The following is a 27,581-nucleotide window of genomic DNA, read 5'->3' on the forward strand; positions in this document are numbered from 1 at the left end:
GGCAGAATGCCGTTTCTGGTCTAGCTATGGCTTCCAAGTGACAAGCATGCAGAAAGAATCCCAAGGTAACACACTCTGGAAGCAAAAATGATGTGAACAGCTACAGTAAATGACCACTCCAAGTTAAAGGCTACAATTACCTGGCACAGTCAACAGCAAATGTTCTTTATCACCAATTTCCTACACCAGCTGAGAGTCCAGCTAAATCATTATCTTTCACCAGAAGGGAACTGACGTTGTTTTCCCGTTTCTTTCCTTAACCAAGAAAATATAATTCTAGGACTCTTAAATACCTCTGACATACTGTCCACAGTTCCTGACTCAAAATTCAGCTCTGTCCAGCAAGTAAATAAACTTCAAACGAAACAGCTGAAAACACAGAAGAAGAGTTAGATTAAAAAACAAAACAGGAAAAAAATACAAAGAAAAAAAAAGACGCTATTATAGCAAGTGATACAAATAACTTAAGTACCTTAAAATTCATTGACTTTAGGAGGACTTTGCTTCCAGGACTCTTCATATCAAACATGAAATGGATTTTGGTAAAAAATGTATTTTTACTAAATCTCTGGTAGGGCATCTCTCAGCTACTGCTTTTGGGTGGCCATTTACAGCTGTCACATGCAAAAACTAAAATGAACAGTGAAATCCATCTCCCTGAAAGAATGCAAGATTCAGGATCTGAATCTGGAAAAAGGATGCATAATAGAGAATACAAAGTGCATAGAACTCAGCAGAAAAGGAGATTTGCATGGTTCTTTTTATTCAAATGTTCTGAGATCTAATTTTTTATGTACATATATAGGTATATATATAATACTTGCCATCTTTGGCAGCTGTTGTTTAATGCATACAAGGTAAACAGGTACTTTTCATAATGACATTTTGCTTAGTTTGATGAGGGGCATGAAATAACAAAGCAGCTCCTTAGCTCACTAAAGCTGTTTCTGGTCTTTAATGATGAGTTTTCTTTCCCGTTTCACTACTTTCAGTATTTCATGACTTTAAGTCATCCAAGATTTGCTACAAGTAACACAAACTTTGTCAAAAGTTTTTTTGTTATTGTTTTCCTCTTTCCTTTTTTTTTTTTTTAATTCTTCCCTTGGTTGTTGTGGGGGTTTTTTTGTTTGGTTTTGTTTGTTTGTTTATTTGGGTTTTTTTGTTCCATCTTTTCACTTCAAGCCTCAACAGGAGACTGAAGCACCTCTGAATAGATCTCATATAGAGACATGGTGGGTTTCACATGTGCACCATTTTAAAAATAAAGCAGGGTCACCCCCTTTGCCAATTTCCAGGCATCAACATCAAGTCAACATCAAGAATTTCTGTACAAAAAGCATGCCATAATGAGTTCATAACACAACAGCTACAGAAATAAATGGCAGCTTTCTTTTGTAGAGAAACTACAAATGAAATAAAATAAAGCAATGAAAAAACTTTACATATGACACACTTATGCAGAGCATCTATTTATTCCTGAGCAGGCTGGCAAGTATGTGTCAAGCTGGGGAAAGAGAGAAAAAGAATTTTAAACTGAAAAATTTATGATCTGAAAAAGGCACTAAAGACAAAAATTCTGAGGCCCTTAGGAAAAAAAAAGCATTATGAGAACCATTCTTAAACTGAATATATTTTACTGATCAAAATAGTATTTGGTGATGATGATAAAATTGAGCATTGAAGTGATGCAAGCTATTCAAGAGCATATTTCTCTGTAACTAACAAAAACCCTGAAGATTTCAAATGGAAAAAACTGTCTGAAGAAAACACAAGTTTATCTCTTTAGAACCTTATATTCCAGTGCCTTTAGACATTCAGTATATAAATCTGGGTATAGAATCAACAGGAATTCAATCTAGAAAATAGTTCCTTTTTTTTTTTTTATTAGTACTCTTTAAACTTCAATCTAATCTTTAAGACTGGCAAAATTACTTGTGGTAAGTGTTTAAGGTTGAGATTATGGGGTATGTTTCTTGTACAGGATTTGTAAAATACATTCTCATCTGTTTGAATGCAGACACATCATCACAGAAGGGACAGTGCATACAATTTATAAGAGAGATTTGTAGTAAAATTTAGAAACACAACAACAAATGTCTCAATATAATACTAACTTGGAAGCCAGGTGCAAGTTATTCAAACTGTACATGTACTTTTAAAAAGATATTGTCTTTTAAAATGTTTATATATTGAAGCATTTTCATTAAGATCAAACACTTATTAAAACCTCTAAAACTATAGCAGCAATATGGGAGCATATCTAAGCCACGTGAACATTAATAATTAAAATAAAACAAAATATGAAACATTACATTTTTCAGATATTTGTGTTAAAGAATTGGTAACACACAATTACTTATGTCAGACCAAAGCATCTGGATTTGTTCATCTATGAACGATACCGTTGTATAGTTCAACATTATCATTTTCAAAGAAGTGTTGATTGCAGACTTTCACCAACACCATCCTGGGACGCGGCCTGGAGAACTCACTTGAATCCTTAATTCCAGGTCTGGCTACGATCCTTTTTTCATCTTTGCTACAGGAACTAAAGATGCTTTTAAATATGGATTCCTTGAAATAAGCCTTGTTTTATTTACACTATTCAAAGTTTACTTTTCCTTCCAACAACAAAATGTGCAGGAGGATTTACTACATGCTATACAATGTAAAAATAGACTTTAAAAAGTCTGAACAATGCAAGTAAAACTGTACAATGTTTGTTCCCTGCTCCAGTTCATTGCACTATTAAGTTAAAATGAATGAGTTGTCATGCCCAGACGACCTACTGTAGGATCAGAAAATCCACGTACACACAGAGGAGGCAAATGCATACTTCTTTTAGGTATAGTGCCAAATGAAAAAATACTATGAGTTATATCCACAGAAAGCTTCTCATCACAGAAAGGAGCATGGCTAATTCTGAAAGGCAGCCCTCTTCATGTAGGACAGAGAACTGCAAAAGAACCACAAATACATCTTGATAAACATCAGTGAAGTTGGTCTGTATAAAAATGTAATGTATATACTAAAATATTTAAATGTTGAATTCTACCCTATTAGTAACACAGTAAAATCTAGAAATCTTTTGAAACTGGCAATTAAGTTATCAGCCTCTCTCAAAAGGTAATTAAGTGACACAACCCACTATCTTTAACTAGCTATCCAGAAATGAGTTAACTAAAGGTCATGTCTTAAACAGTGCTTTTTGAGTGTTCTATGAGAAAACAGAACTTTAAATAACAGGTGACACATGCAGTTATATTTTAAAAATATGCACTGACAATTTGAGATTCTAACTCTACTTTCTAATTCTGGTGCGTGTACAAGAATCACACAGTGGGAAGATAAGACATGTCCTTCATGTGTTTCTCATTCCTGTTTCAACATAAGACACAAACCTCAGAGTAATCCAGCTTTCAAACCAATGCTAGCACAACACAAAAGCAAATAAAGAAGTCAGGTGTAACAATTAAACAAAAACTTCAAAGTCAAGAAAATAAATGTTCTCATTATCTGAAATACTTGCATAATTTAAAAATGGAATAAGGTGTAAATTCTGGCTTTATTAAAACAAAAAAATATTTAAGTTTTTACTTGTAAGGACAGATATGAAAGAGCAAGGTGAAAGATGGAAAATGACTGTTTTCATGACATCTACATTTAGAAAAAACAATACTAGGTATGTCATGCATTTTACTAAGTAGTAATGTATAGCATATTATTTGTAGCACTGTATTTTTATGTCACGATTACTGTTTAAGGACAAGACTGTTAAGGAAAAGAACACAGAGCTTATCAATAAATACATCTTATAACAGTTTACTGTAATGACACATCTGATTACAAAGGCATTCAACTATGAATACATACTCATATATTGTTATATAATAGTTATGTTTCAAGGATGTCACAATTATTTACACTTATTTGTGTTCTTGAATAAGGAAAATATTAACCTTGAAAAGGTACAGAGAATGATTAATTAATTCATTCAGTCCAGAAGTGTGCCTTTTAAGATAAAGAATTTCAGTGTTGGTTTGGTATTTCGTTCCCTGTCAGCAAATTCATTCCCACACTCTTTTTCAAATCCCAGTTTTCACTTCATGATCTCTACCGATAAAATATAATAACAATATCGATATATTAAAATATATTCAGAAAAAATTAAGCACAATTGCACATGCTAATCAATTTCATGTTACCATCTATTTTAACTCTAAAGCTACACAATATTAAAATATTAATCATATGCTGGTGGGAGAAGAACTAAAATTTACTTGCCAAGGAAACCACTAAGTCCTTTTCATTATTGTTAAGTTAAGGATAGAAATGTTCACTGAAAAGTAAAAACAAACAGAACCCAACAAAAGGAAAAAATTCCCTTGAAAATAATTTGGGCTTCAGTAAGAGCAACATGAACAAGAGAAGGTAAGTTACTGCATTGGACCCAACTCTACACAGAACATGTACTTAGTCTGGTTTCTGAACACTTACCTGTGAGGAAATATTCCCTGTGGAAAAGAGCCAGGGGAGAGCTAACTGACCCCTGGAAAGAGGGACTTAAGCATGAGGAAAAAAATGGTATTTTTAACATTTTAGGGGACACAAGGGGGCAGTAGAAATTGGGAAAAGAAGATGCTTTTAAAAAAGCAAACATTAGAAATAATGTCAAACCTAATAATCCTATTGAGAAGTACATATGTTTTTTTCCCTAACAGAAAATGCACTAAGTTGCACTGTTCTTTGTAATTTCTTTATTATACTGGATTTGCACAACCGATGCTCTGAGGATTTCTATTTGCAGCATTTCAGAAGCATTAGCTGGTTGTGAAAAAAAAAATACAAGAATGATCCATGGAAGATCAATAGGTGATCTGGCTGCAGAATTCTCCTTCAAGTTTCAATTCCATGCTCCAGCTCTTGCCCAAAATATCTTGCCAAAACAAATCTATTCAATCATTATTAAATGCAGATAGTGACTATTAGACAACGCAGATGGAAGGGATCTGTGCGTGTCTTCCTACATGATCCAAATTTCAGAATTATTTTGGCATTTAGTTCAAGTTATTCAAGATGGTGAATGCTACAAAACACTCTGAATTTCAAAGAAAACATAAACTCATTTCACTGACTTTTGGGGTTTTTTTATCAGAACACCAGTAATGTGGTAACATTTCCTGTTACATCACCACTTACTGCTCAACCTTAAGGTTCCATTTACCTTTCCAGGCTCACAGCATTCTTTTTTTATTTTTCTCACTGCATGGTGCCAACAATACTCTGGCGATTGTTAAAATAATCTTTTTCCTGATATTTTTTCTTCAGCTCTGGCTTTGAAACAATTTAAGTAACTTTTCAACAGTGGCCACCAATATCTGGGAAAGTTTACTAATAATTCTGTGGACAGCCACAACACCCACATAAGACTGCATATTCTAATTTCTTACATACCATAGAATAACAAGACAGTGCTGCTTTAAAAAAATCATTAAGGGTTTACTTTTAAGATTTCTTTTCTTTGCTGTGTAGAATAAAAAATATATATATTTATAAATATATATAAAATAGAAACCTTGTCTGCACTTACCTGTGCAGACAAATGCCAAAAAAACCAGATTTTCCATACAGCTACACATTTCCTACTGTCACATGGTTTTTTTGTTGTAAGATTGGACAAAATGGTCCTCAAAGGAACAAGCAGTTAAAAGATTTTAAAAGAACAAAGTATGTTTGGTGATATAATTCACACATTTCAAAATTTCATTTCTTGATTAATGCTTAAGAAAAAGCAATAAAATCCATTCAGTTAAGACAACAGCTGGATCACAGAAGAGAAAATTGTAAAATGAATACAGTTACCACCATACCATATGGATTATTACCAGTGGATACAGAACTTCTTTTGGAAAACAAATTCAAACCCCTAAATCTTCATAAAGATTTTTACCTTGCCAAGACATTTGATGGTAGAGCAGAATCTTCAAAAAGTAAGTCACTACTTTTATTTTGGAATGTAAGGAGTAGTTTGGAATTTCAGGTACAAAAGCTGAGCTAAAAGTTAATCTTAGTGATTGTAGAGAATTCACCTAATCTCCCTTTAACAATCTTTAAAAGTAATTTCCAGACAATAGACAGGTGGCTGGAAGTATTTTGTGCCATGAAAGCCTCACTGAGGTTTCAGGCCAGAAGTTTTAGTGGCAGAAAATGAGAAACAGGTTACAACTTCAGAAACAACTGGAAGACTTTGTTTCACAGGATAAATCTGCATTACAATGGAACATTGTTAGCTGAGTTATAAATATTTAACATAATGTCAACAGTTCAGTTAAGGCCACACCGAAAGGAAGAGTAAAATTCTATGCTCCCTAGCTTGTACAACCGCCTGCCACTTGTGCACACAGACCCACACAGGATGAAGAAAGGCTTGGTCCTGTTCACTATGGAAATGACAGCTGAGGGGAAATTGCGTTTTCCTTTCAGTATGAGCGATGTAAGTGATTAGACTTTATACTCCCATCATTTGTGTTTTATTATTTAGAGATAACAGCGCTTGCTTGCATATGTATGATGTTTTTGTAATTGTCACATCTAGCTAGTAGAACATCCCTGGTGATTGTAAGTCACAAACATGCAGAGGCAGGAGGAAACTTCAGTTCAAGCTTCCTAGATCATCTTATCATTCGTTCAGGTAATCTACGTCTACAAGCCTTCTTTACAGGAGATTGCTCCATTTCCCTAGGCAGCCAGTTTCTTCTCAGTATCCTAGTGATCTGAAGGTTTTTCTAGATAGCTACATCTAAAAATAAGAGCAGACACTGTAAACAGCACTATTAAATCCAATCACTTTCTACCAGATGTATTATGAAGAGCAAAAATTTTTAATTATTGACAACAATTGGGTCAAAGATTGTGACTTACAAAATTAAAGACTAGTGCCATCGCCATTAAAAAACCTTTGATCCTACATGGTTCTCAGCTCATAAGCAAATAATTGTCTAATTTGAGATGAATTTTTAGAAAGGGTAAGTAAACAATGGAAAAATCAAAGGAATTAACTGAAAGGATCTCTGCATTCTTACTGTATGTGGTACTTGTGCAACCCTACACAAAACTTAGAAATTGACCTCTTCCAACAGGAATCTGTCGGAGCTTCTGGAATACTGAACAGCTCTTTTCAGATTTTCTTAAATAACAACGCACTATATAACTTAAACCTGATAGTACTGTCAAATATGTGTAAGATGAGAATGTCTGTGTAAGAAATACAAAAACCTTTAAAAATCACCTGGAGTTAAGTCAAATGATTGTATATTTGAAAAAATAGCAAGACTTGGAAAGCATGATATCAAAAGAAGAGAAAAACTTTTGCAGCACATGAAAAGCAGAATGTAATACACATTTGAGTGGCAGCTGTTTGTTCAGATCTTGGGAGTTTGATGCATATGCTAAATTTAAAACACTAAAAAAAATTGGTATCATTTATATGCCAAGAATTGAAGTAAGACCATGAGCATCAGTAAGATCTACGCCAAAATGAAGTCAGAAGAAGAACATTTAAAAATAATTTAACAACTTGGAAGCTACCTGGAACACCTCCTTAAAGTAAAGCAAGCAGTGACTTTCAATGCCTGAAATTCTATTAATATCATCAATGTATAATACTGGAAAAAAAATGACTCATATAAAAACTTTTAAAATAAAATGTGAAGAAGCTATAACAAGTAAAATAGATAAATAATTTTTACTATTGATCAGAAGGTAACACTTAAAATAAAGTTATAAGCAGTCATATAGCAAATGCAGTTTGAGTTCTGATTCTGAAAAACCTGTAAAACATAAGTTGTACCTATTTAACTTCATAAGCCAGATTTCTTTGCTCCTGCTGCTGTTGTTCAGCTGTTTGAATATACACTGCATACTTACTACATTATACTAACACAAACAAAGTAAACATGTTTTATTTATGAACTGTATAATCAGAAATCTTGAACAAAATAGAATATAAATGAAAGTTATGTTGATAGAAGGGCAACATAATTCATGAATGCTGTAGGATCATTCTTTTCAAATACACCTTAAATGTACTTTAAGTTAATTTAGAATAAAATAAAATCCCTGCCAAGAAACACACTCACCCTTTAAAATATAGTCTGTTAACAAGCTTGGCACTTTCTCGCTATCTTCTTTCATGGCATGTAGAACTAAAGCAAGAAAAAAAGTAAAGCAGATATTTAGCCATAAATTAAACACAACACTCAAAATAAATACCATGGAACTGTTTCAACTACTCATAGGGACATTACTATCGGATTAGTCAGAAAACTCTTAATTGAAATATGAGAAGATACAATGAATGAGACACATCACATCTCCACCTTTCACTTGTGTAATTCTCACTGAACTCCACAGTACACGGATGCAAGAGTCCCATTTCATGTGCTTAATTATTACATAAAATGTCATCAGACATAACAACAACAAAAAAGATCTCTTCCCTACAAAAAAATCTCACCAAAAGAAAGCCACCACACCCAAAAATAATATTGCTAACAACTATTGATGGGCTGGAAATCTCAGGCCACAAAAGTATGCTCCATTACTTAATATCTTTGATCTTTACCTCAAATCATGGAACAATGAAGCTTTTCTGGAGAAATACTTATGTGACTTATGCTGTGAAAATATTAGCGGTGGGTTTTTTCCTCCTGAAATGGTGAATTTTAGCTGCTGTAGCTTAGAAAAATTTTAAATACATGACTGAATTTGGCAATAACTTAGAATAATGCCAAAATGTCATTTCTGTGACGTATATGAAGTCAATCTTGTCCATCTTGCCTATTTTTGAAGAAAGGAAAGCATGTGGAATAGATCGACTTGACACATATAAGCTTGTCTGTTACTCCATAATGACAATGACAACCCTTTATAAAGCACTCTGGACATGACTGAAAGAATCAAAAATACAGAATTATATTGAATAGCAGTAATCTTCAAATTCCTTGCATGAGACTCTAAACTCTTATTATAACAAGTGCTTAATAAAGTGCTTAATATCAACTTTTATGTTACAGACAGACATTAGTGTTCATAACTATGGAATAATATAAAGCTTTGAAAGAAAAACCAACTGAACAGCCCTAAACATCTGCTTTACTGTTGGCCCTAACAACAGCAGAGTGAGTCAGAGACCTGCAATGGAATCACAGGATGAAGTTCCAGCCACAACCAGCCCACAGAAGTCAATACTATGAATACTCTTTACAATGCATTTGTACAAGACATTCTGTTAATAAACTGTCAAACAACACAAAATGTTTTCAGGAGGCTTTAGTCTCTCTCTGCTTAATATTTTCAAGAGAAATTTAAATATGGCAAGAGGATAAAATTTCACTGCAGGAATAGACAAAATGAGAAATCCATTTGTCACAAGATAAGTATGAATTAACAGCTGAGGGTGTCTACTGTAGAAAAATAAGGGGAATTTAATTCCTGCTTAAATATTTAATTTACTCCAGAATTTATACATTATTTATTTTCTCTTTCTAGGAAATAACCAATGAGCCTTTTACCATCTCAGCCACCTGTGGAATCACAGAACTGTGCTGCTGAAAATCACCTTAAGATATAGTTAGATCCAAAGCCCTGCACTGAGATCTCATAAAATACATTGACGCACTCTACCACCTATTTTTAAACTGTTCCTATAAACCTCAAAAGAAGGAGATGCCATTGACTCCTAGAGATGCTCTGTTGTATTAAATCACCTTAGTAGGTAATTTTTAAAAATACAACTTTGTTTTTTCTTGCAAATTAGAGTTAAAAAACCCCCCAAACAACTAGAGAACTTAGAACTTATAAATAATTTTGAGGATCTGGCTAAAAAGATGTGAAGAACAGGGAATTCAAAGCATTGTCAAAACTCTTGTTTGGTTTGGAATTCCTAATCATAAAAATTTACTAACAAAAAAACCAAACTACAGAGAGAAGGCAGCTATTTTAAAGGCAATCAAGCACAATCATTATGCAACTACTCACAAGTATCTTCACATCCACTTCAATTTTTCAAAGTCATTACAATAACCTCAATAAAGCACAGCAAGTTTAAACAAACAGGGGTATATTGGGCACTACAAGACAGTATTGCCAAATTGCATGACATGCAGTATTTTCCATAAGGCCCAGCTGTCAAAATAACGTGAGAACTTTTACTTTCTGATACATGCAAGTTTCTAGCCTTCAAGGTTTCAGTGAACAAATAGAAAACCAACATACCACGAAGGCTCAGTTAAAGCTGGCCGAAACATATGGTTAAAAATCACCATAGGGCATAGGGTAAGGGGGAAGAGAAAAGTATATGGAGTAATGGTTTGGAGGAAACACAATTGTAAATAAAAAGAGGAAAGGATCAGTGGGGGAAACTTCATATGCTCACTTTTGGTTAATGTTTGAAGATCTTCAACAGATGGGGGTCCATTTTTCTTCTCATAAGGAATGACGGTTGTTAAGTACTGTCAAATGAAAAACAGAGTTAGCTGAAGGTCCTTTCATGCAACTTTGTTGCTTGCATTTTATTTTGCAAAAATTGTAGCAACTGAAATTATTAGCCACAAATAATTAAGATTCTACCTTTCCTATCCCGAAGCCTTTATCACAGAAGTCAACTTCTATTTTTTTTTTCCAAATTATGTGGCCATTTGAGAAGCCATGCAGCTAAACACTAAAAAAAAAAAGTATTTAAAAAATTGGAGCTGTTTACAGTATAAAGTTTCTCTGCTACGCTTCTTCCTCAGAGCCTACGCACACCAATAGAGTTGCTCTTAAAAAAGAGTATAAATATCAAGCAGGCATCATGAGTTGTGCCTAAAATCAGAAAGTAATTCTTTCCAGAAAATACATAAAAAACCTTTCCAGGTAAATACGGATGTAACCTTCAAGTAACTAAGAACAGTCGCCTTTTTAAAGGATTCCAGAGCACAACTGATGCAGGCTGTTGAGGTACCTTAAGTAAGGCATTCAAGTTTGCAGAAGAGTGCTAAGAAGTATTTTGGGAAAAAACCTAAACAAATCTTCAAACTCGAACTTTGTTTGAACAGCCTCAAAACAGCCACAAGACTTTCTCAGTGACCGGTTAACTCATATCAAGAACATGAAACGTTCCAAAGATTTTGACAGATCAAAGCCCAGTCCCAGCTCTGATGGTGATCTAGTCCCCTATGCAAAGAAAATTAGGATGCCCCTAATTTCAGTTAGGTGAAAATGAAAATGGACAACTTTCACCTTCTGCTGCTTTACAACTCCAACCAAAAAGAACAAGGCGAGCCTAATGAAACACAAGGCCCCACTATTTGGAATTTGATTTAAATTATCCATTTTAATAGCTGAGTGTGCTAACAGATTGCTTCAAACCAACTCAATTTTTTTCTATTTACTGAAATCTTTAATTCTTGTCTGCTTAAAAAAAAAAAAGGCAAAAATTTCTCACCTCTTTCAAGATTTCCATGCCTGCAGTGCAAACAAGATTAATTTTCAAATTTCTGAAGCAACCTTATTGCTTTTATTAAATACATTTTAGATATCTGAATTTGCAGCCTATATGGATGCATATTCTTCTTAAAGAGGTCAGCATCTAAAAAGTACTGAAGTGGATAAACTTCCCTCAATTCAGTTTGTAAGAATTTAACAGGAACTTTATTATGGGTTAAGAGCTACAAGGTAGTAGGCAAAGTAACCCTCAACCCCTCATCCAACTTGAGATCTGTGTAGTTCTCCATGCAACAAGCAGAAAACACGTCATACAAGATAAAAGGTCTCCTCTCCTAGTAAACAGCACTTCAGTGAGAGTCAAGTGTAACTCAGACTCTGGTGAAGAGGTTCACTTTGCAGAAGACATTTGAGTGTTGCCAAACACTGCTACAACCATTGCCATGTTTTCAGCAGGATCGTGCACCTCACGCTCAAAAACATCATCTGTCTAAAGCCAAACAGACTCAGTTCAGTGTCACTTAAGGGAACCAGTTGTACGGGATGTACTGACACCTCAGCAAGACCTTCTGCAAACACAGGGTGCTTTTCTCCCTCCCTTTTCTTTCGGCATTTTCTCACATCCACTCAGCACAGCAGAGAAAAGCATGTAATGCTTCTTAGGAAACAGTCAATTTTCAATCTCTTTTATAGGAGATGTAACCAACCAAGGATCAGCAGAGAAGTGTCCACTTAATGAAATGACCAGAATCGATAGCTGTTGAATCTGCAAATGTCAAAGATGAAAGTGGATCTACTAACTCAGAAATCAGACCTCTGTCTTCTCCAGCCTTCAGAACTAAGTGGTATTGTACCTTTTACCTAGACAATAAACTACCAGGACATGTTTCACTGGACCAAACATCGATTTATCCCTGTTTTTCTTCTCCTGTAAACTCCACCTATTATTTTACCTCTCTAATAGTAAAAATTAAAAAAAAAAAAAAACAAAACAGAAAAAGCAGTTTCTTTCCTAGTTTCCAGAAAAAATTCTTTTTCTCATCAATACTTTGCAGCTGTAACAATCAGTTTCTATAATAACACTATAAAAACTCATTCCATAAATTGCTGTGTGAAGGATAACATATGAAAAGGATGAAAAAGGGACTAAAGAGTAGCTGACTGACATGACCACTTATTAAATCTGTGACCTCTAAAATTTTGAAGCAGATTTGATGATAAGCAGCAACTCCCATCACAATTTGTAATCAGAAAAAGTGTCTGATATGCCTGAAAATCAAAATTAAGATGACTATCTTGAATTTTTTTATGGAAGTATGATCACAGAAAGAGCTACAAACATTTCAATGGCTTTTATGCAGATGGGTGTTGGGGTTTTTTCCCCCAACTGCATTATCAGACGGGAACAAGAAGTGCTCATTGGAAGTTTATCTTTCAATGCTGAAGAACTCCAAGTAATTTTCACTTATGTCTCAAACATACACACAGAAAAAAGGGCTAAAATTTAAAAAAGGAAGTACTCACTATCAGAGGGTAGTAGAAGGTGGGAAGTACCACTTAATTTAAAGATTGAAAAGAGTTCTAAATAAGTGCTCAAACTTGCCATAAACTTTATGTTGTGACTTTATGTGTAGGAAATTCTGCCTTCCCAGGTACACAAAAAATTGTCTGTCCCTGCGTTTTTTTAATCGCAATTCCAGATTGTTAACTAACTCTTCCCTGCTAGCAGAAAACACATGAATTTGAGTTTATAATGACAATACACCCTGAAAAAACTACTCAAATTAATACTGTGAGAGTAGCACTAAGAAACTGAATATCTGATAATTGTTTTACTTTGCAACTTGATACTATAAGAAGATGACACCAGTATTTCAGAAGCAAGGCCAGGGGTTTGGTAATGTGACAAAAAAGCCCGATCAAACAAAAACCTTCCAAACAGAAAACAAATGCCATACAAAAATGGATTTCTAGGAACTAAATCAGAACAGATTTAATTATCTTTCCCACCTTTCTCCAGTATAGTTCATATTATTTCCATGATCCTTTAGGATATAGGAAGGACAAAAAAACCGTAACCCCACTAACAAGGATATCGTATAAGATAAATCAGGGGAAAAGTATGATCAACATGAAGAATAACATCAGTAAATTAACTCAAAAAATGACTGGAAGAGTTATCCACTCAGTGTTATTGTTAACATATGATTATGCTACCTATGTCTAGAAGGGAGCAGTGAAAGTCTTTTAACAAAAAGTGTGATGGGATGGCATAGCTAAATATGTTCATGTCATGAAAATACATGATATTTAAAATGCCTAAAGATACAGGTAAATAGCTGGATATATATAGCAAAGAAAAAAACAACAGAGCTATATCTTTATTAGTATTGAGATAATGTACTCAGGTAAGCTCTGCACATGTGTTCAAGATCCCGAAAGCTGGGGACAAATATCTGGATCAATGTATTCATAAACTCTCATACATATCCCTTGCCTGAGTAAGTGTGTAAGTCCATGATTTCTAACCTCATGCTTCGGGAATGACTTGAGTGTTGTCGTTTTACCTCCTGAAGCCCTCTGCAGGATACAACACCCATCTCCCAGACAAAAGCCTAATCAGCCTTGACTTCTAAACTACCAGACAATTTATTGGCTCAAATTATTTCTCACTGGGAAAAAAAAATTAACTCTAATGCACTCCTTTGGCACAACTGCATTACCTATAATGGGTGGGTATGTGTTAAATAATGTGAAATACCAATATTTTGTAATAGGTGCCAAAAGACTAAATAATAGCATAAGCATTAACAGTTCACTAAAATACAGAATGCATTTAATAAAATACATACTACATTTCTGAAATAAACAGGCAAGTATTATTTTGAAATAAGGCATAAAATCTTGCCTCTGAGGGACATACAACATCTTGCCTATGGCTCAGGTATTTTATATCGGTAATCTGCATTGCACACGTTTCACTGCTTTTAAAATCATGCAGTTTCCAAAGGCAAAAGACATACAATACAGCCTATGTATTTTCCAGGTTCTACTCTGGTTTTAGATATATCAGCTCTGAACATTTGAAGAAAAAAGAAAACAAAACCTTTTTTTCACTTGGGGGTAGTGTGCAAGTTGTTAATGCTGAAGGCTGAAACACTACATCTAGCCTGATACATATTCTTTAACTAGATATTAAATTTTTACAGACATGCAATGTTATCTGAAGCATGCATTATAGCAAAACAGACTTTTAGTCTGGGGTAAGAAATACAGGTTATTAGCTACATGCATCAGAGTATCAAGTCCTGACTCTCTCGAGCTGTTGAGGAGAGAAAGAGATTGAAGGCTGATCAGAGTCCCGAGGCAGGGAAGGAGCAGAGATTCCAACATTTTATCCTATCCTCAGCATTTATCTTCAACTACTGTCAATTTTCAAGATCTCAGCTCCTGAAAGTGCAGGCAAAGAATGAGAAAAAAGAGAGAAGATAGCCCAGCACCTGTTTCTCTCCACTCGAGTTTCCAAACGTGTGGCGGAAGCCATTCTGTATGACATTTGAGATCCCTTCCATGCTGAAGCGCTACAAGTAGTGAAAACACAGCAGAGAGAAAAAAAAGGGACAGAGAAAAGTTCAGAGGACTATTAATCAGCATTTATCAAGACTGTGAAAGACAAATGACAAAGACAAGCTCTGAGATGTATTTCAGCACATTTCTATTTCGTCATTCATCTACTTAATTTTTATCATTAAAAAGCAAACCTTATAATGGCAGTTAAGCAGTATTTCTACATCAAAATTTATTCAAATAAAACCTTCTCACTGCAGACCTGATAATCGAGACTTGCCTTTTAAGCTTGTTTCATTTTGGAATGTAAAAAATAGCATTTTTGAAAGTTCAGTTCGCAATAAAATCTCCTCTAACATTTGTGTTTGAATGATATACATTTAAAGACACTGTGGATACCAATTTTTCAGATTTTTCGGATTTTAGGCACCTACTAGAAACACTGTTCAGTCTCCACCTCTTTAAAATGTTTTACGCTTTAATGCTTCCTTTTCCACAACTGAAGCAACAATTATAATTCCCCCTTTTCTGTAATATGATAAAACATACAAAATTAGTTAATAATACACCCATATTGATTTCAAGCACCATTACATAGAATTGTGGAATCCAAGTAAAGAAAAAATAGTATATAATCCAACCACAGTTTTTTTCCTTGAACTCTGTAATCCTTTTTGCTTGCTGGAGAAGACAAGTGAAATAAAATAAAATAAAAAAATCAAAATAATTTTGATGTTTAGCATGCAATATAAAAATCAGCAACTGACAAGAATATAAGAAGAAGAAACTGTCAAGCTGCTGAAACAGGGCAGTAAAAAGGCCACACCTCAGCATGTTTATCTGAATGTATATATATATATGGGAGGGGGAATAAAATGTGCTGTAATACAGTATTCATTTGCTTTCTAAAGCACAACAAGGTCAGTAAAGACATAAATGTTACCAAAGCCATCTTAACCCTTTTAAGATATCCTACTTAAGGGAACTGGTATCTTCAAGCCTGGACTATTTTTAATTGCTCTCCAGTTTGCCTTTATGAGAGAGGTAAAAGTTTTAGAACTCTAAGAAAGTGATTTACCCAAAGACTGTATCAAGGATAAAAAATTAAAATATCTATTTCCTTTCAAATTCAATTATAGTATCTACAGGAGAATTCATTTTCTTAGAGTATGAAAATTTAACTCTACTTCCAATCTTTGTATTTAAATGAGACTTCACTATAGTTAATAAAATTACTAATTTATACAATATTTATTAATAGAAACTCACTCTTCACAAAGCTACTTGAACATACTCTCTGTATGCATATTCTCAGTACTTTCTTAAGAAAAAAAAAGAAAAAAAAAGGAGTGTTGAAGCAAGGAAGCTTGCACCTCCCTTCTGGGAGAGGGCTCTCAACTCTGTATCTAGTGACAGTGAAAGCTATTTTCAAAGGAATCACACATGTGCAGCATACAGTCTTACTTATGAGCTAGTCTGTTCACTCCCTCTTAGAAAGCAACCTGACACATCAGCATCTTCAAGTGACCAAACACAAAAATATCTTCTACTGGGACAACATACAGTTATATTTGTAAGCATCATTGACGCTTCTAAACTTGAAACTAACTAGAATAGCTTATGAATCACTTGACTCAAGTTTCAAAACCAAACAGTTATTTTTCTTTCTAGATAAAATACCCCTTTTTGGTTTTCCATGACTGAGAACCAAGAAGGAACTTTTCACTGTGCTCTTGTAAAGTGATGACAATTTTGTATGCTTTTCCAGACATATACTTTCTTAGAGTTTCATTAACATTTAGTTACACACATAGATTTTTCACTATAGAGAAGAGATCAAAACCCCATTTAGGTTATATCACAGGTATCTTATTCTTGTAAGTTTAGGAATAGATTCTGAAGTGTTTATATTTCATTATAAATGTTCATTCCTTATATTTGAAAAGCAAACCCCAAACCTTTTAATGTCCAACTGAAGCATTCCTTCTGGGACTTAGCCAAGATATACAAAAACACATTTTTTGCCTTCTGTAAGAGGCACTAAAAAATTCAAACAATAATATTGTAAATAATTTAAAATTATACTAGTCAGATAAGAAAGAAAAAATTGCATTGACAAGCTAATAAACTACACTTTGGCCTTATCCCTGTCTCTTGCTGGATGTAGTAACTCTGCCCCAGGTTAAGAGATCTGGGGTAAGACTTTCACTTTTTTCCTACCTAGAAAATAATACAATCAATAAATATCTGTACAACTACACCAACAATATTTCCTGCAAGACTAACACATACTAAAATTCACACAGTGAAACCAAACAGATGAGTTTGCCTACTGACAAAAGAACACAGAGCAGTACATCCGCAGACAGTATTTTCTGCAAGAAAGGTATGCTGGCTCCAGGCTAATTTGCAAACAGTTAAAGAAATCTTTTTTGAGTATGGGAAGAGGAAAATATTATACAACTTTGTGAAAAAAAAATTCTCAATAGGAAGTGCCTAAGCCTTGTTTGCAAATGAAAGCATAGAAGCAGGTGTACTGGGTATCTTGATATAATCTAGAACTACTACTTCCTATTCAGAAAAAAACAAAACACATTTTAAAAGTATAAAGAGCTATAAAAATTTTCTTACTGTTCCAGGCATATGACCTCTTTCTTGTTTGCCATTCTGAGGACTACCATTTTTCAGCTTCTTTTTCTTCTTTGCAGTTTCTTTGTGTTCTCGCTGTTTGTTTTGCACTTCAATGAGGACAGAAATGAAGCTGTTTTTCACTTCCTTCTCAAACTCCAACTCATCTCGTAGAGCCAGCTGCTGTACCAGTTCCTCAGAATAATCCTTAATAGCAGTTTCAATTTCTTCTAGCAGTTCATTTAATTCAGCAACAGACAATCTTTTTATTCCTAAAAATATTTCATATAAAAAGTAATCTGTCAAGATTTTAGGCATGAGAAAACTTATGGGGATTAAAAGAAAAAAGTACTCTGAAATTTCTCAAAACAAAAAATTCAATTCTTAAACTATATTTAACTCTTAACTATATTTAAACTCTAAAAGAAAATTCCTAAAAGAATAAACACATCCCAGAGGCAACAAGATTAGCAACAAGAAGACAGTTAAACTTTTTTCTTACTTCTGAGAAATCTGAGATAATCTGCAAATACGAAGAGAGTGTTGGTAGTTAAGGAAGCTGAAATAAGTGCTAAACTTCTGACACCAGTGTAAACTATTACTTTCTGCCTGCACTCACTGTTCAGAGTAAAAGGCCTTCATATTTTCTGACGACAATCAAAACTTTGGCGTTTCTGGAATCCCTGGGTTTTTCACCCATAGCAATACAGAAACTATACTCTATGAGCAAGAAAATCTTCTTGGTGATACTGCTAAGGTATGCATGCATATTAATAAAAGCTTGTGCCAAAGTTTTATGACAACATTTTTTGCAGTATTTAGCAGAAAAACTAGCATAATTCTCCCAATTTTCCACGTAATCAAAAGCATGGCCTTGCGTTGCCTGAAAAAAAAACCTAGATCAATAGCATTAATGGTTTTGAGATAGCATGAGACTGAATTGGTCAAAGCTAAATCAGAAGCTTGTAAAATGTCAGCTTGTAAGGAAAAAAACAAACATCCAGGTTTGCATTTCAAAGGTACTACAGGGTCATGTGTTACAGAAAGTGAAATTATGATCAAGAAAATGTTCTGAGGCTTGCCTGGGTTAGAAGTGAGCACATTCTTAGAAGACTGCTTTTTGTTCCAGTTTAAGTCTGACACACCCAGGAAGCCAGTAAGTTCCAGCAGTTGCTATGTCAAAGACCATAATTTTAAATGGCACTTGAGAAACAGTTAGTCCTGATTACACTGATGAATACAATCTGTTTAAGGACACGGAATAGATGTTTGCAATTATTTAGTTTCATAAAATTAGTCTAGTAAATATCATGCCTAAAAAAATTCTTGTAAGGGAAAACACTGACAAGTGTTGAAAAATATAAATAAAGCCACAAACTACAAAAAAGTGTTGCTCTTAGAAGCATCAAAGGTAATACGTGACATGTAGATTTTCTCTCTTAAATTACAGCAGGGAAAATTGATTGTAGAAAGCTCCTTGTCACTTATTCAACTAAAGAAAAAGTGATGAAACCTGTTAAGACAATTCTCTGTCAAGGAGACCTTTTCAGAGTAGCTTAGGCCTTAAACTCTGTTCAAACCCTGTTACAGTACTGAGAGAGAGCACCTATGAGTCCCAACACTTAAAAACTAGCTTCACAGCATAAGAAACAATTGTTCCAAAAACATAGGTGCAGGCTACCCAACTGCAGTTCTGACTTGTTTATGATAGATCAATTGTCATTATCAAAGTCTACAAAGGGCTACATAGGAAATACTCAGCTAATGCAGGTCAGTGAAGCAGAGGAATTCAAATACAGAAGACTACATGTACTGAAACTTAGATATGTAGGCTAAAGAACTCACTTGTGTAACCACAGCTTGACTGTTGGACTGCCTTAATACGTGTCATTTCCCATCCAAGAAAAAACTAAATACAAGCTTTGATTTCCTGCTCTGAATCCTAAACATGAACACCTCTGATCTATCCTATAAAAGCCAGACAGTTTTCAGCAAAAACCTGCAAAAATTTCAGAGAGATGCAGACCAACACTGAAGCACCTTCACACACTGAAAAAAGGTAACAAGAGCTTTTAATAAAATAGTGACCTGAAAGACAAGAAAGCAGATTCTGAGAAACTGGTGAAGCAAAGTTAAATTAACTGCCAAAGTAACTCAAGGCACAGTTCAGTCGAGACTGACCTTTAAACCATAAGGATGCAGCAGAAAAGATGGACTCAAGACAAAGCAAAATAAATATGATATGAAATACCAAGCAAGTTTGATTAACTCCAAACCTAAAGACATATGGAATTGTCAGGAAAGCAGGAAGCCCTGCTGAACACAATACATTTTGCTTTCACATTCCTTAAATTTATGTGTTGAGACAGTTGAGAGTCCAGCCATGAAAATGGTATCTCCTCCATAAATCTGAAACATAGCAGAAACTGTAAGTGATGCCCCAAGAGGTCAGCCAGTTTTCTGAATCTTCTACAGTTTATACTGATGACCCAGACTACAGGAAAGAAAGCACTAAACTTTATAAGAGGGACCAAAGTATAACGACTGTCTAATGAGTATTCTTTGTATCCCTATCACCTTCTAGAATTGATTGTGACAAATGCATACATTAAACAAATTTTTCCATCATGAAAGTGGTTAGTCACAGGTTTCTTTTTCATACAATTCAACCTACTACAATTAAACTATACATGTAATTTCTTTGCTTTTGTGTAGGGAAGCACAGATGATTTAATTTGAGTAGAAGACACAAAGGATTTTTTTAACTATTAAACTTTTTGAAGAGGAATGGGAGGACTGAAAAATATGCAAGGTCCTTATGGGGAAAAAAAAGGAATGTTCACCTTATTTTTGTGTTACTGTCAAGGAAGATAGGTTGCCATGACTGAAACAGTACCAAAGAAAAACCCTTTTCCTTATTTACTGTACAGCTTCCAAGAGCTTTAGCTAAACTTAAACAGCATATGGGCATCAAGAAATTGCGAAAGTTTAATAAACAATTACCAACTTATCACTCTACCCATGAAGAAATCCCATTCCACTGTATCAACCTTCAGAGTATTTGCTTTAAATTGAAATTCTGTAAAGTTTTATTCTTATTCTTAGTTATGAAAGTTGACAAAGACAAGTCCTCTACTTATGTTCTTAATCAAGACTATTCTTTCAAGGCATTTTGAAAATATTTTTGAATACAGATATATCGTAAGAAGGACTTCCTTTGAATTAAACGCATGGCCAACTTACCCTTTCAACTATTTTCAGTAAGCATAAGAGCAAAATATTTAATAAATATCACTTACTCTCTTCATAACTGTTGTTTGTACTGGATCTCTTAAGTGTCTGAATTTCCTGGGAAAGTATAGAGAGCCGATCTGATTGGGTGGGTGTTTCATCATCATCCGGATCAGGCGATTCCTGCATCATTTCCTCTATTTCTTCAATCACCTTTGAAAAATGAAAAGCCTTATGAAAACCCTCCTGCCTGAAGAGAAACAGCCTGCCATTTGATGAAACTAACACCAAGACCAGATGGAAGAGAGTCAACAATATCATACTGGCATCCTGACATCCTCTGCATCCTCGTTCCCTGAGAATACCCGTATCTTGTCACAGTAAATTGGTAATCACGTAGCAAGCAGTGTGTTGAAACCACATAGTTATTTCTGTATGAAGGTACACATGATTCTGCTTAAGAGAACTGAACTAAAGAGTAAGCTGCAGTATCTTTCTTGAGTATTCAGCTGAAGGAAAACATACCAAAAACTAATTACGTCCCTCTACTTCACTATACTTCTCTACCTAAAAAACCCCCAAAAAATCAACCAAAAACCAAACCAAACCAAAACCCAACAAAAACAAAGAAACAGACAACAACAAAACAAAACCCCCATCCATCCACCCAAAAAATCTCACACCAAACAAAAAAGCTCAACCCAACCCAAACAACAAAATACCCCCACCCCAAACAACCTCAGAAACAAAACCAAAAAAACCCCTGAACAGCCTGAAAATCTACTGTGCCTATGAGAAGTTTTACAAACTGATCCACCATAACCTGAAGCTGATTTGCATCCCTGCACATAAGACTTGAGCCAGACAGAAAGTATGAGAACAGAAATTCTGTGAGTGGAGAGTTTACTTTTCATTATACAAATGACCATAGTTCTACAGGACAAATTATTAACTAGACATCTGAATAAGTAACACATCAACTTTTACAGGTTTAAAGGCTGTAATCATTGCTGAGATCCACCTCACAGTAAAAAAGAGCTGAGGCAGTTCAAGCAATCCTGTCTCTCATGTTATTAATAACCCTCTTCATCAGAGTTCACAGGTAACCATTTAAATAATAAGAAAATATATTATTGTGTTTGCTTCCTAAAGCAGGATCTTAACAGACCATCATTAACCTTACTCAGAAGAGCAATTTCCATGGGTTTGGAGCCAAAGTCTTTAGGTACTAAGTAATCTGAAATCTTACTAGCAGAAACATTGATCTCCTCTCAAGTTAGGCAAAAACTTCAAAGAATTGTTGCTAACAATAAAGTCACGTGAAGCTATGAATTACCATACAGTCATGCTGGAAAACTACAAACTCTACCACACCACTAAGATTCTGAAAATATTTTTGCTTTTTAACTCTTACACCTGATTTAGTAGCCTTTCTGACTGATTCATGGTAAGAAATGCATAAAGATTTCAAAGACCCTGGACTATCAACCTCACCTGAAGTATTGGAATACTTTTCAAATCTGAATGACATAGTAGTATCTCACACACTATTACAACCAAGAAGCTTAGCTATAATGAGCAGCAAGAAGAACAACAACAACAACAAAAAAAACAGACTAAAAGAACATATTACACCAACAGCACTAACTTTGATGAACACTTTACCTGCTCTGCTGTGAAAAGTGGTTCTTCATTGATACAAGAAACAATGATAGAATGCATATCCAGCTGTTCTCTCAGCTCTTCATCATCTGACAGGTCAAGGTTCAAGTTGTCATTTACCTAAAAAGCATGAAAAGGTGTATTTATATAAATATATATACACACATCCAAACGTGAGTGTATAAAATACATGTATATATTTAAAACCCAAAACTAATATTGAATTTTAAGAATGAAACAGATTCCGTGCCTGCAATAATGGAATCAATAATTCTTGCTGTCAAATAACCTGGAAAATGAAATCAAAACTGCAACTGCAGAAAGTTAAAATAGCCTCAGTCTTTAAACTCTTTAAATAATCTCTGCCTATAAAGACCATATACACACTGACACATAGATATCTACATGGAAGGCTGTCAATCCAATGTAGATATTTAAATCTTAAGTGAAGATAGACACTTGTCAGTGGATGGTGAAAAACCTGCCTATAATATCTAACATCACACACACCTGTTACTTTATGTGCTTTTATAGTTCTACTTTGTCACTTAATAAAAGACATGGAAAAAAGCTGAGAAGAGTTGATATTGAAAATTGGTATCAGAACACTGGTACCACCCCAGATTATTTAAAAAATACATTGTTAAATACCTCAGGGTCTTTTCAAAAAGAAAGAGAAGTAACACTATTTCCATACATATACCATTAAATTATACTCATCCTTCCAAAACAAAGATATACATATAGTAAAAGAAAAGATTTAAATCCCCTCCTTAATTAGTCATGTATATTTTACTCTCACACAGTGATATATTCTAGTTTATTTACAAAGTTGTTAGTTTTTCCTGCACATTGTCTATTACTATATTCCAGCCAAACCAACCTAAAAAAAGCCCCGCAGAGCTGCAAGCCCTAACCTTTGACATTTTTAACTCAATTGCTTCTACTGGTCTTTGGGCTAATTTACAAGCATTATGACTGGCTGTACAAAGTCCTTGGCCTCACTGTATCAGTTTTCAATTTTTGTTGTAATTCTCCAATTTTCCCAATTTTCTTCAGAAACCCTAATAGTTTTCAGATTCATTTTGAAGCTGCAACCAATATCCCCAGATAGCTCATCTATAGGGGAAAACATACAATTTACATTTCTTCAGTCCTCAGAATGAAGTCAAATGTCCACTTTTTTTCCCAGAATTTGAATCATAATTACCATGCAGCGACAAGGCTCCACTAAGAATATCTCTTCACCTACTACACAGATAAACTCCAATTTGACATTTTTTTAACACCTGCCATCCTCAAATATTTTTCCATGTATACAAGATTACAGCAACAACAATGGGACAGTAAGCAAGGGTAAGTTTATCAAGAAGGAGATCAGCTTCCCCTTCCGACATGTCCAGAAATATTTGAGATTGTCAGGATATATTCTGATAATTTAGGCTAATAAACCACCACAGCATCAGCTGTAGCCTGTGCTAAAAGGAACACCTGGCTTTCCCCACAGCCACACTCCATGCCTCCTCCTGTCCTCACAACACCAGGGAATGACCCATTTAAAAGCAATCTAGCAAAAATAAAACAAACAAGTAATTGTTGTTGTACCACTACGTACAACGCTTCCACCCAACTGCTTCTTTCACTCCCTGAGACGTATAAAAGTATGCGCAGATCTGCGATGTGAAGCAACTGAGATCAGATGAATCAGCCTTATTCATCTTACATTTTTTCCTACTAGAACAGAGGAGAAGTGCTTTAAGCACAACTTCCGCAGCATATTATTAGTTTCAAACGCATCACGGAAGTGTTGCTTAGCTGTTAATATTCCTGGTAAGAAAGTTAAAACAAGCTGCTAGCTGGTCCATATGTGCTGTCACATCTCCAGAAATACTGCTGAACACAAAGAAGCAGAAAAAAGGTATGTCAAACGCTCCCAAACGGACAGGCTTTACACATCAGAAGGCATGCCAGGTGGAGTGAAAGCTGAAAAACCTTGAGATATGTTTAATCCATAAACTGTTTTTCCCCTCTCCTGGCAGCACATCTAAGATTCTTTCTAATCCAGCAACAGCACTTTACACTTTTTTATGTACTTTCTTCATAACTGCCTGCAAATAACTTACAAAAACTATATGAAACTTTTTTAAAAGTATTATACTTAATTCCTTATCGAGAAATCCATTAGTCTTCCAGTCCATTTTTCAGTGACACCAGGTCACAGCAGGGGGGGGCCTGTATTTTTACTTAAAATGTAAGGATTTAATTACTCTAAAACCACTTAGAAAATCTGAATAAGCACTCTAATAAAAATTAGAATAAACACAAGTCAAATTCAAGGGATAAACATCAGTCTCAAATCAATAAAGTGAGTTCCAAATTGGCACCTTCCCCTGCTGAACCCCAAAAATACCGTCTTCAGCAGAACAATCTTCACTCCTGTCACATTAAAAGCATCTGTGGATTATCTAATGATGGCTAAAGTCAAAGCATTACCCTATTCTCAAGTTACACAGACAGATATTTTTACAACGTAACTCAACTTCATTATGTTTAAAAGATAAGCCACTCTTTTCCTCAGAAGACCTGTGAGACGGGAATTCCTCCTGGCTTTTCTTTCTGAAAGGTTTTAATCCACTTACAAGAAGATTGGAGGACAACCCTTTCTATAAACCTCTCTGAAGCTCTTAATTCCCTGTTCTCTCCTCAGACCGTTAAATAAGGAAAACAAAACAAACTCTGGCAATTCAGTGTCTCCTGGGCCACCTTTCCTATTAAAGAAGCCATCTGACTGCAAACTGAGATGAACTTAAAAAAAAGTCCACACTGGATTTACTAAATCAGGGTATCCCTGCCTCTTTTCCTCCCTTACCCACATCAGTGTCCAACATGAATCAGACAGTGGAAAGATTTTATGTGAAGCACTTTCTCATTTTACATTTCTTTCTATCATGCTCTGGCTCTAATGAACATTCATCTAGAACCAACCTTGCATTATTTCAACCCAAGGAGATGAAAACGTACATCAATGGTTGTTAGATTTTTTATTTTTAAAAACCTCTCATGTATAATGGCAAGCATTAAAAATATTTTCAGTCATTTAATAACGACACTTTTTTATACAAATGCAAATAGTTTTATTTCGCTGCTGAGTAAAAAAGATCCAAAGAGGGTACTTCTCCTCATCAGAACTTACCCCTTTTTCTGAAAGATTCAGTGTTGGCAAGTGCAAAGCTCTGGTGTGGGAAGATTTCCAGTCAACTGGCATCACGTTACCATAATTATCAGTCAAAGCATTCCAAATCCTGGAGAGAGGAATAAAGGAACAAAAACGCAGACCTTAAAATAAGCAGCAGTTGATCAGCAATAAACATATTCTTAATGACCATATACCTCTATCAGTAACTATATCTTCCTCCCTAAATATTCATCTGCAAGTTATTCACAATATTTTTAATTTTGAAACTAAGAGAAAATGTTTTTTGCTAAACATATTTCCCTTTTTAAACAATGTACGCACAGAAGTGAAATAGAAGAATAAATGAAGAGACAGCTCTCATGCTAATTATATAACCATACTCAAAATCTTTTTTGGGGGTGGATGAGCCCTTCCTTTAACAAAATTTGAACCGAGCTATAAATTCCATTCCTAATGCTGTTTTCCTGCTGCACATTAGCATAAGGAATTAGACTGAGTAGCAAATTCTGAACCAGTTTTTTTTTTCTTTCCCTTTATGACAGAACAACAAACATACACAAATTATACTAAAACTTTGAGAGAATTTAGTTTTATCCAGAAGTACTCTTTCTGAGTTTAGCTCACCACTCTGTCAATCGTAGCTGTTTCTACAGAGGCAGTACCAGAGCCTTGCACACGCAGACCCACCCTGGTACACCAGTTCAGACTGTCAACAGAGCAGCTCTGCGAGCAGGCTGCTTCCTCATCGCCCAGCAAGCCCTGGCTTTCTGCTGTGGGTGGATGTTTGGAGTGGTTGCCCAGCTAAGGCTCAGAGGAGGTCAGAGGAATGGCTGAGCCAGACACAGAAGAGCAGATAGAGCCCCATCACTGCCCAACGTGACTCATGGTTCTCTGAACTTACCTCACTGTTTATACCATAGATATCTAGTCTCTTGCTGACAGGCTTTTTTTTTTTTTCATCTCTTAAAGGACGACATACAATTTTGTTACCTTAAAGTAAAACTGCAGTATTTTTAATGAAGATAAGCTGACTGAATTTACTATAAAATTAGAAGTATAAATATTTGTAAAATAATGTTTAAAAACTGGAAATCAGCATGAACCAGAAAAGCTTTATTGCTCAGGGGAAAACCCCCCACAATTATCACGGTTGCAGCTGAGATTTTGTTCTTCATTTGCTTTCTGCACTAACACTGACACAGCGGGCACTTTCCAAGACGCTAAACAAACACCACCCCCGGTCACTCCGAACTTCAGGACAGGTACCTCTCGTTAGCCCGGCGGGGTCAGAGGCTCAGGGATGCTCACACGCTTCCCTGGCCGTCACGGGAATAAAGCCGGAGGGCTCCACGTCAAACCCGCACCGCGGAGGCCGAACGTGCCCTCCTGCCCGGGCCCGGCCGCTCACAGCTGCAGCCCCGGGGGCGGGGAAAGGCTCCATTCCCGCAGCCCACAAGCCCTGCCGGGGCTCGCCAAGGCCCAGGGGCAGCGCTTTCTAGGACAGGGCTGTCAGGCCGCGCTGTCCACTCAGGCCGGGCCGGGCCCCCCGCTCCCCCCGGCCCGCACTCACTCGTCGTCCTGCAATGCGCTCTGCTCCGTGAGAGGCCGCAGCGGAACGCGGCTCTCGCCGCCGCCGCCGCCACCAGCCCGGGCCTGCGGCGGCTCGAAGCAGAGGGACAGCTTCGCCCCGAGATCCCCGCCGCCCCAGCCGCCCTTGTCGCGGGCGCTCTCGGGGCCGTTCCCTGCGGAGGGCTGGAATCCCGAAAAGTCCTGCCAGTCCCCCGGGTCCCGCTGCGAGGCCGCCGCCGCCGCC

The 27,581-nt window shown here is 35.7% G+C and overlaps 1 protein-coding gene across 1 annotated transcript; it reads right to left on the reverse strand.

Annotated features, from left to right (window-relative positions):
* Positions 1-743: 743 nt before the first annotated feature.
* FEZ2 (fasciculation and elongation protein zeta 2) lies at positions 744-27,575 on the reverse strand. The gene is made up of 9 exons (XM_027641521.1): positions 27,339-27,575; positions 25,766-25,874; positions 22,576-22,692; positions 20,979-21,123; positions 17,683-17,951; positions 14,985-15,065; positions 10,436-10,511; positions 8,139-8,204; positions 744-2,956 (listed from the first exon to the last, which is right to left on the reverse strand). Exons 2-9 carry the CDS (start codon positions 25,835-25,837, stop codon positions 2,940-2,942), a joined length of 843 nt encoding a protein of 280 aa, XP_027497322.1. The 5' UTR covers positions 25,838-25,874; positions 27,339-27,575; the 3' UTR covers positions 744-2,939.
* Positions 27,576-27,581: the final 6 nt, after the last annotated feature.

Source organism: Corapipo altera, unplaced genomic scaffold (genome assembly GCF_003945725.1).
Source record: "Corapipo altera isolate COAL_440 unplaced genomic scaffold, ASM394572v1 48b, whole genome shotgun sequence".
Lineage (NCBI taxonomy): Eukaryota > Metazoa > Chordata > Aves > Passeriformes > Pipridae > Corapipo > Corapipo altera.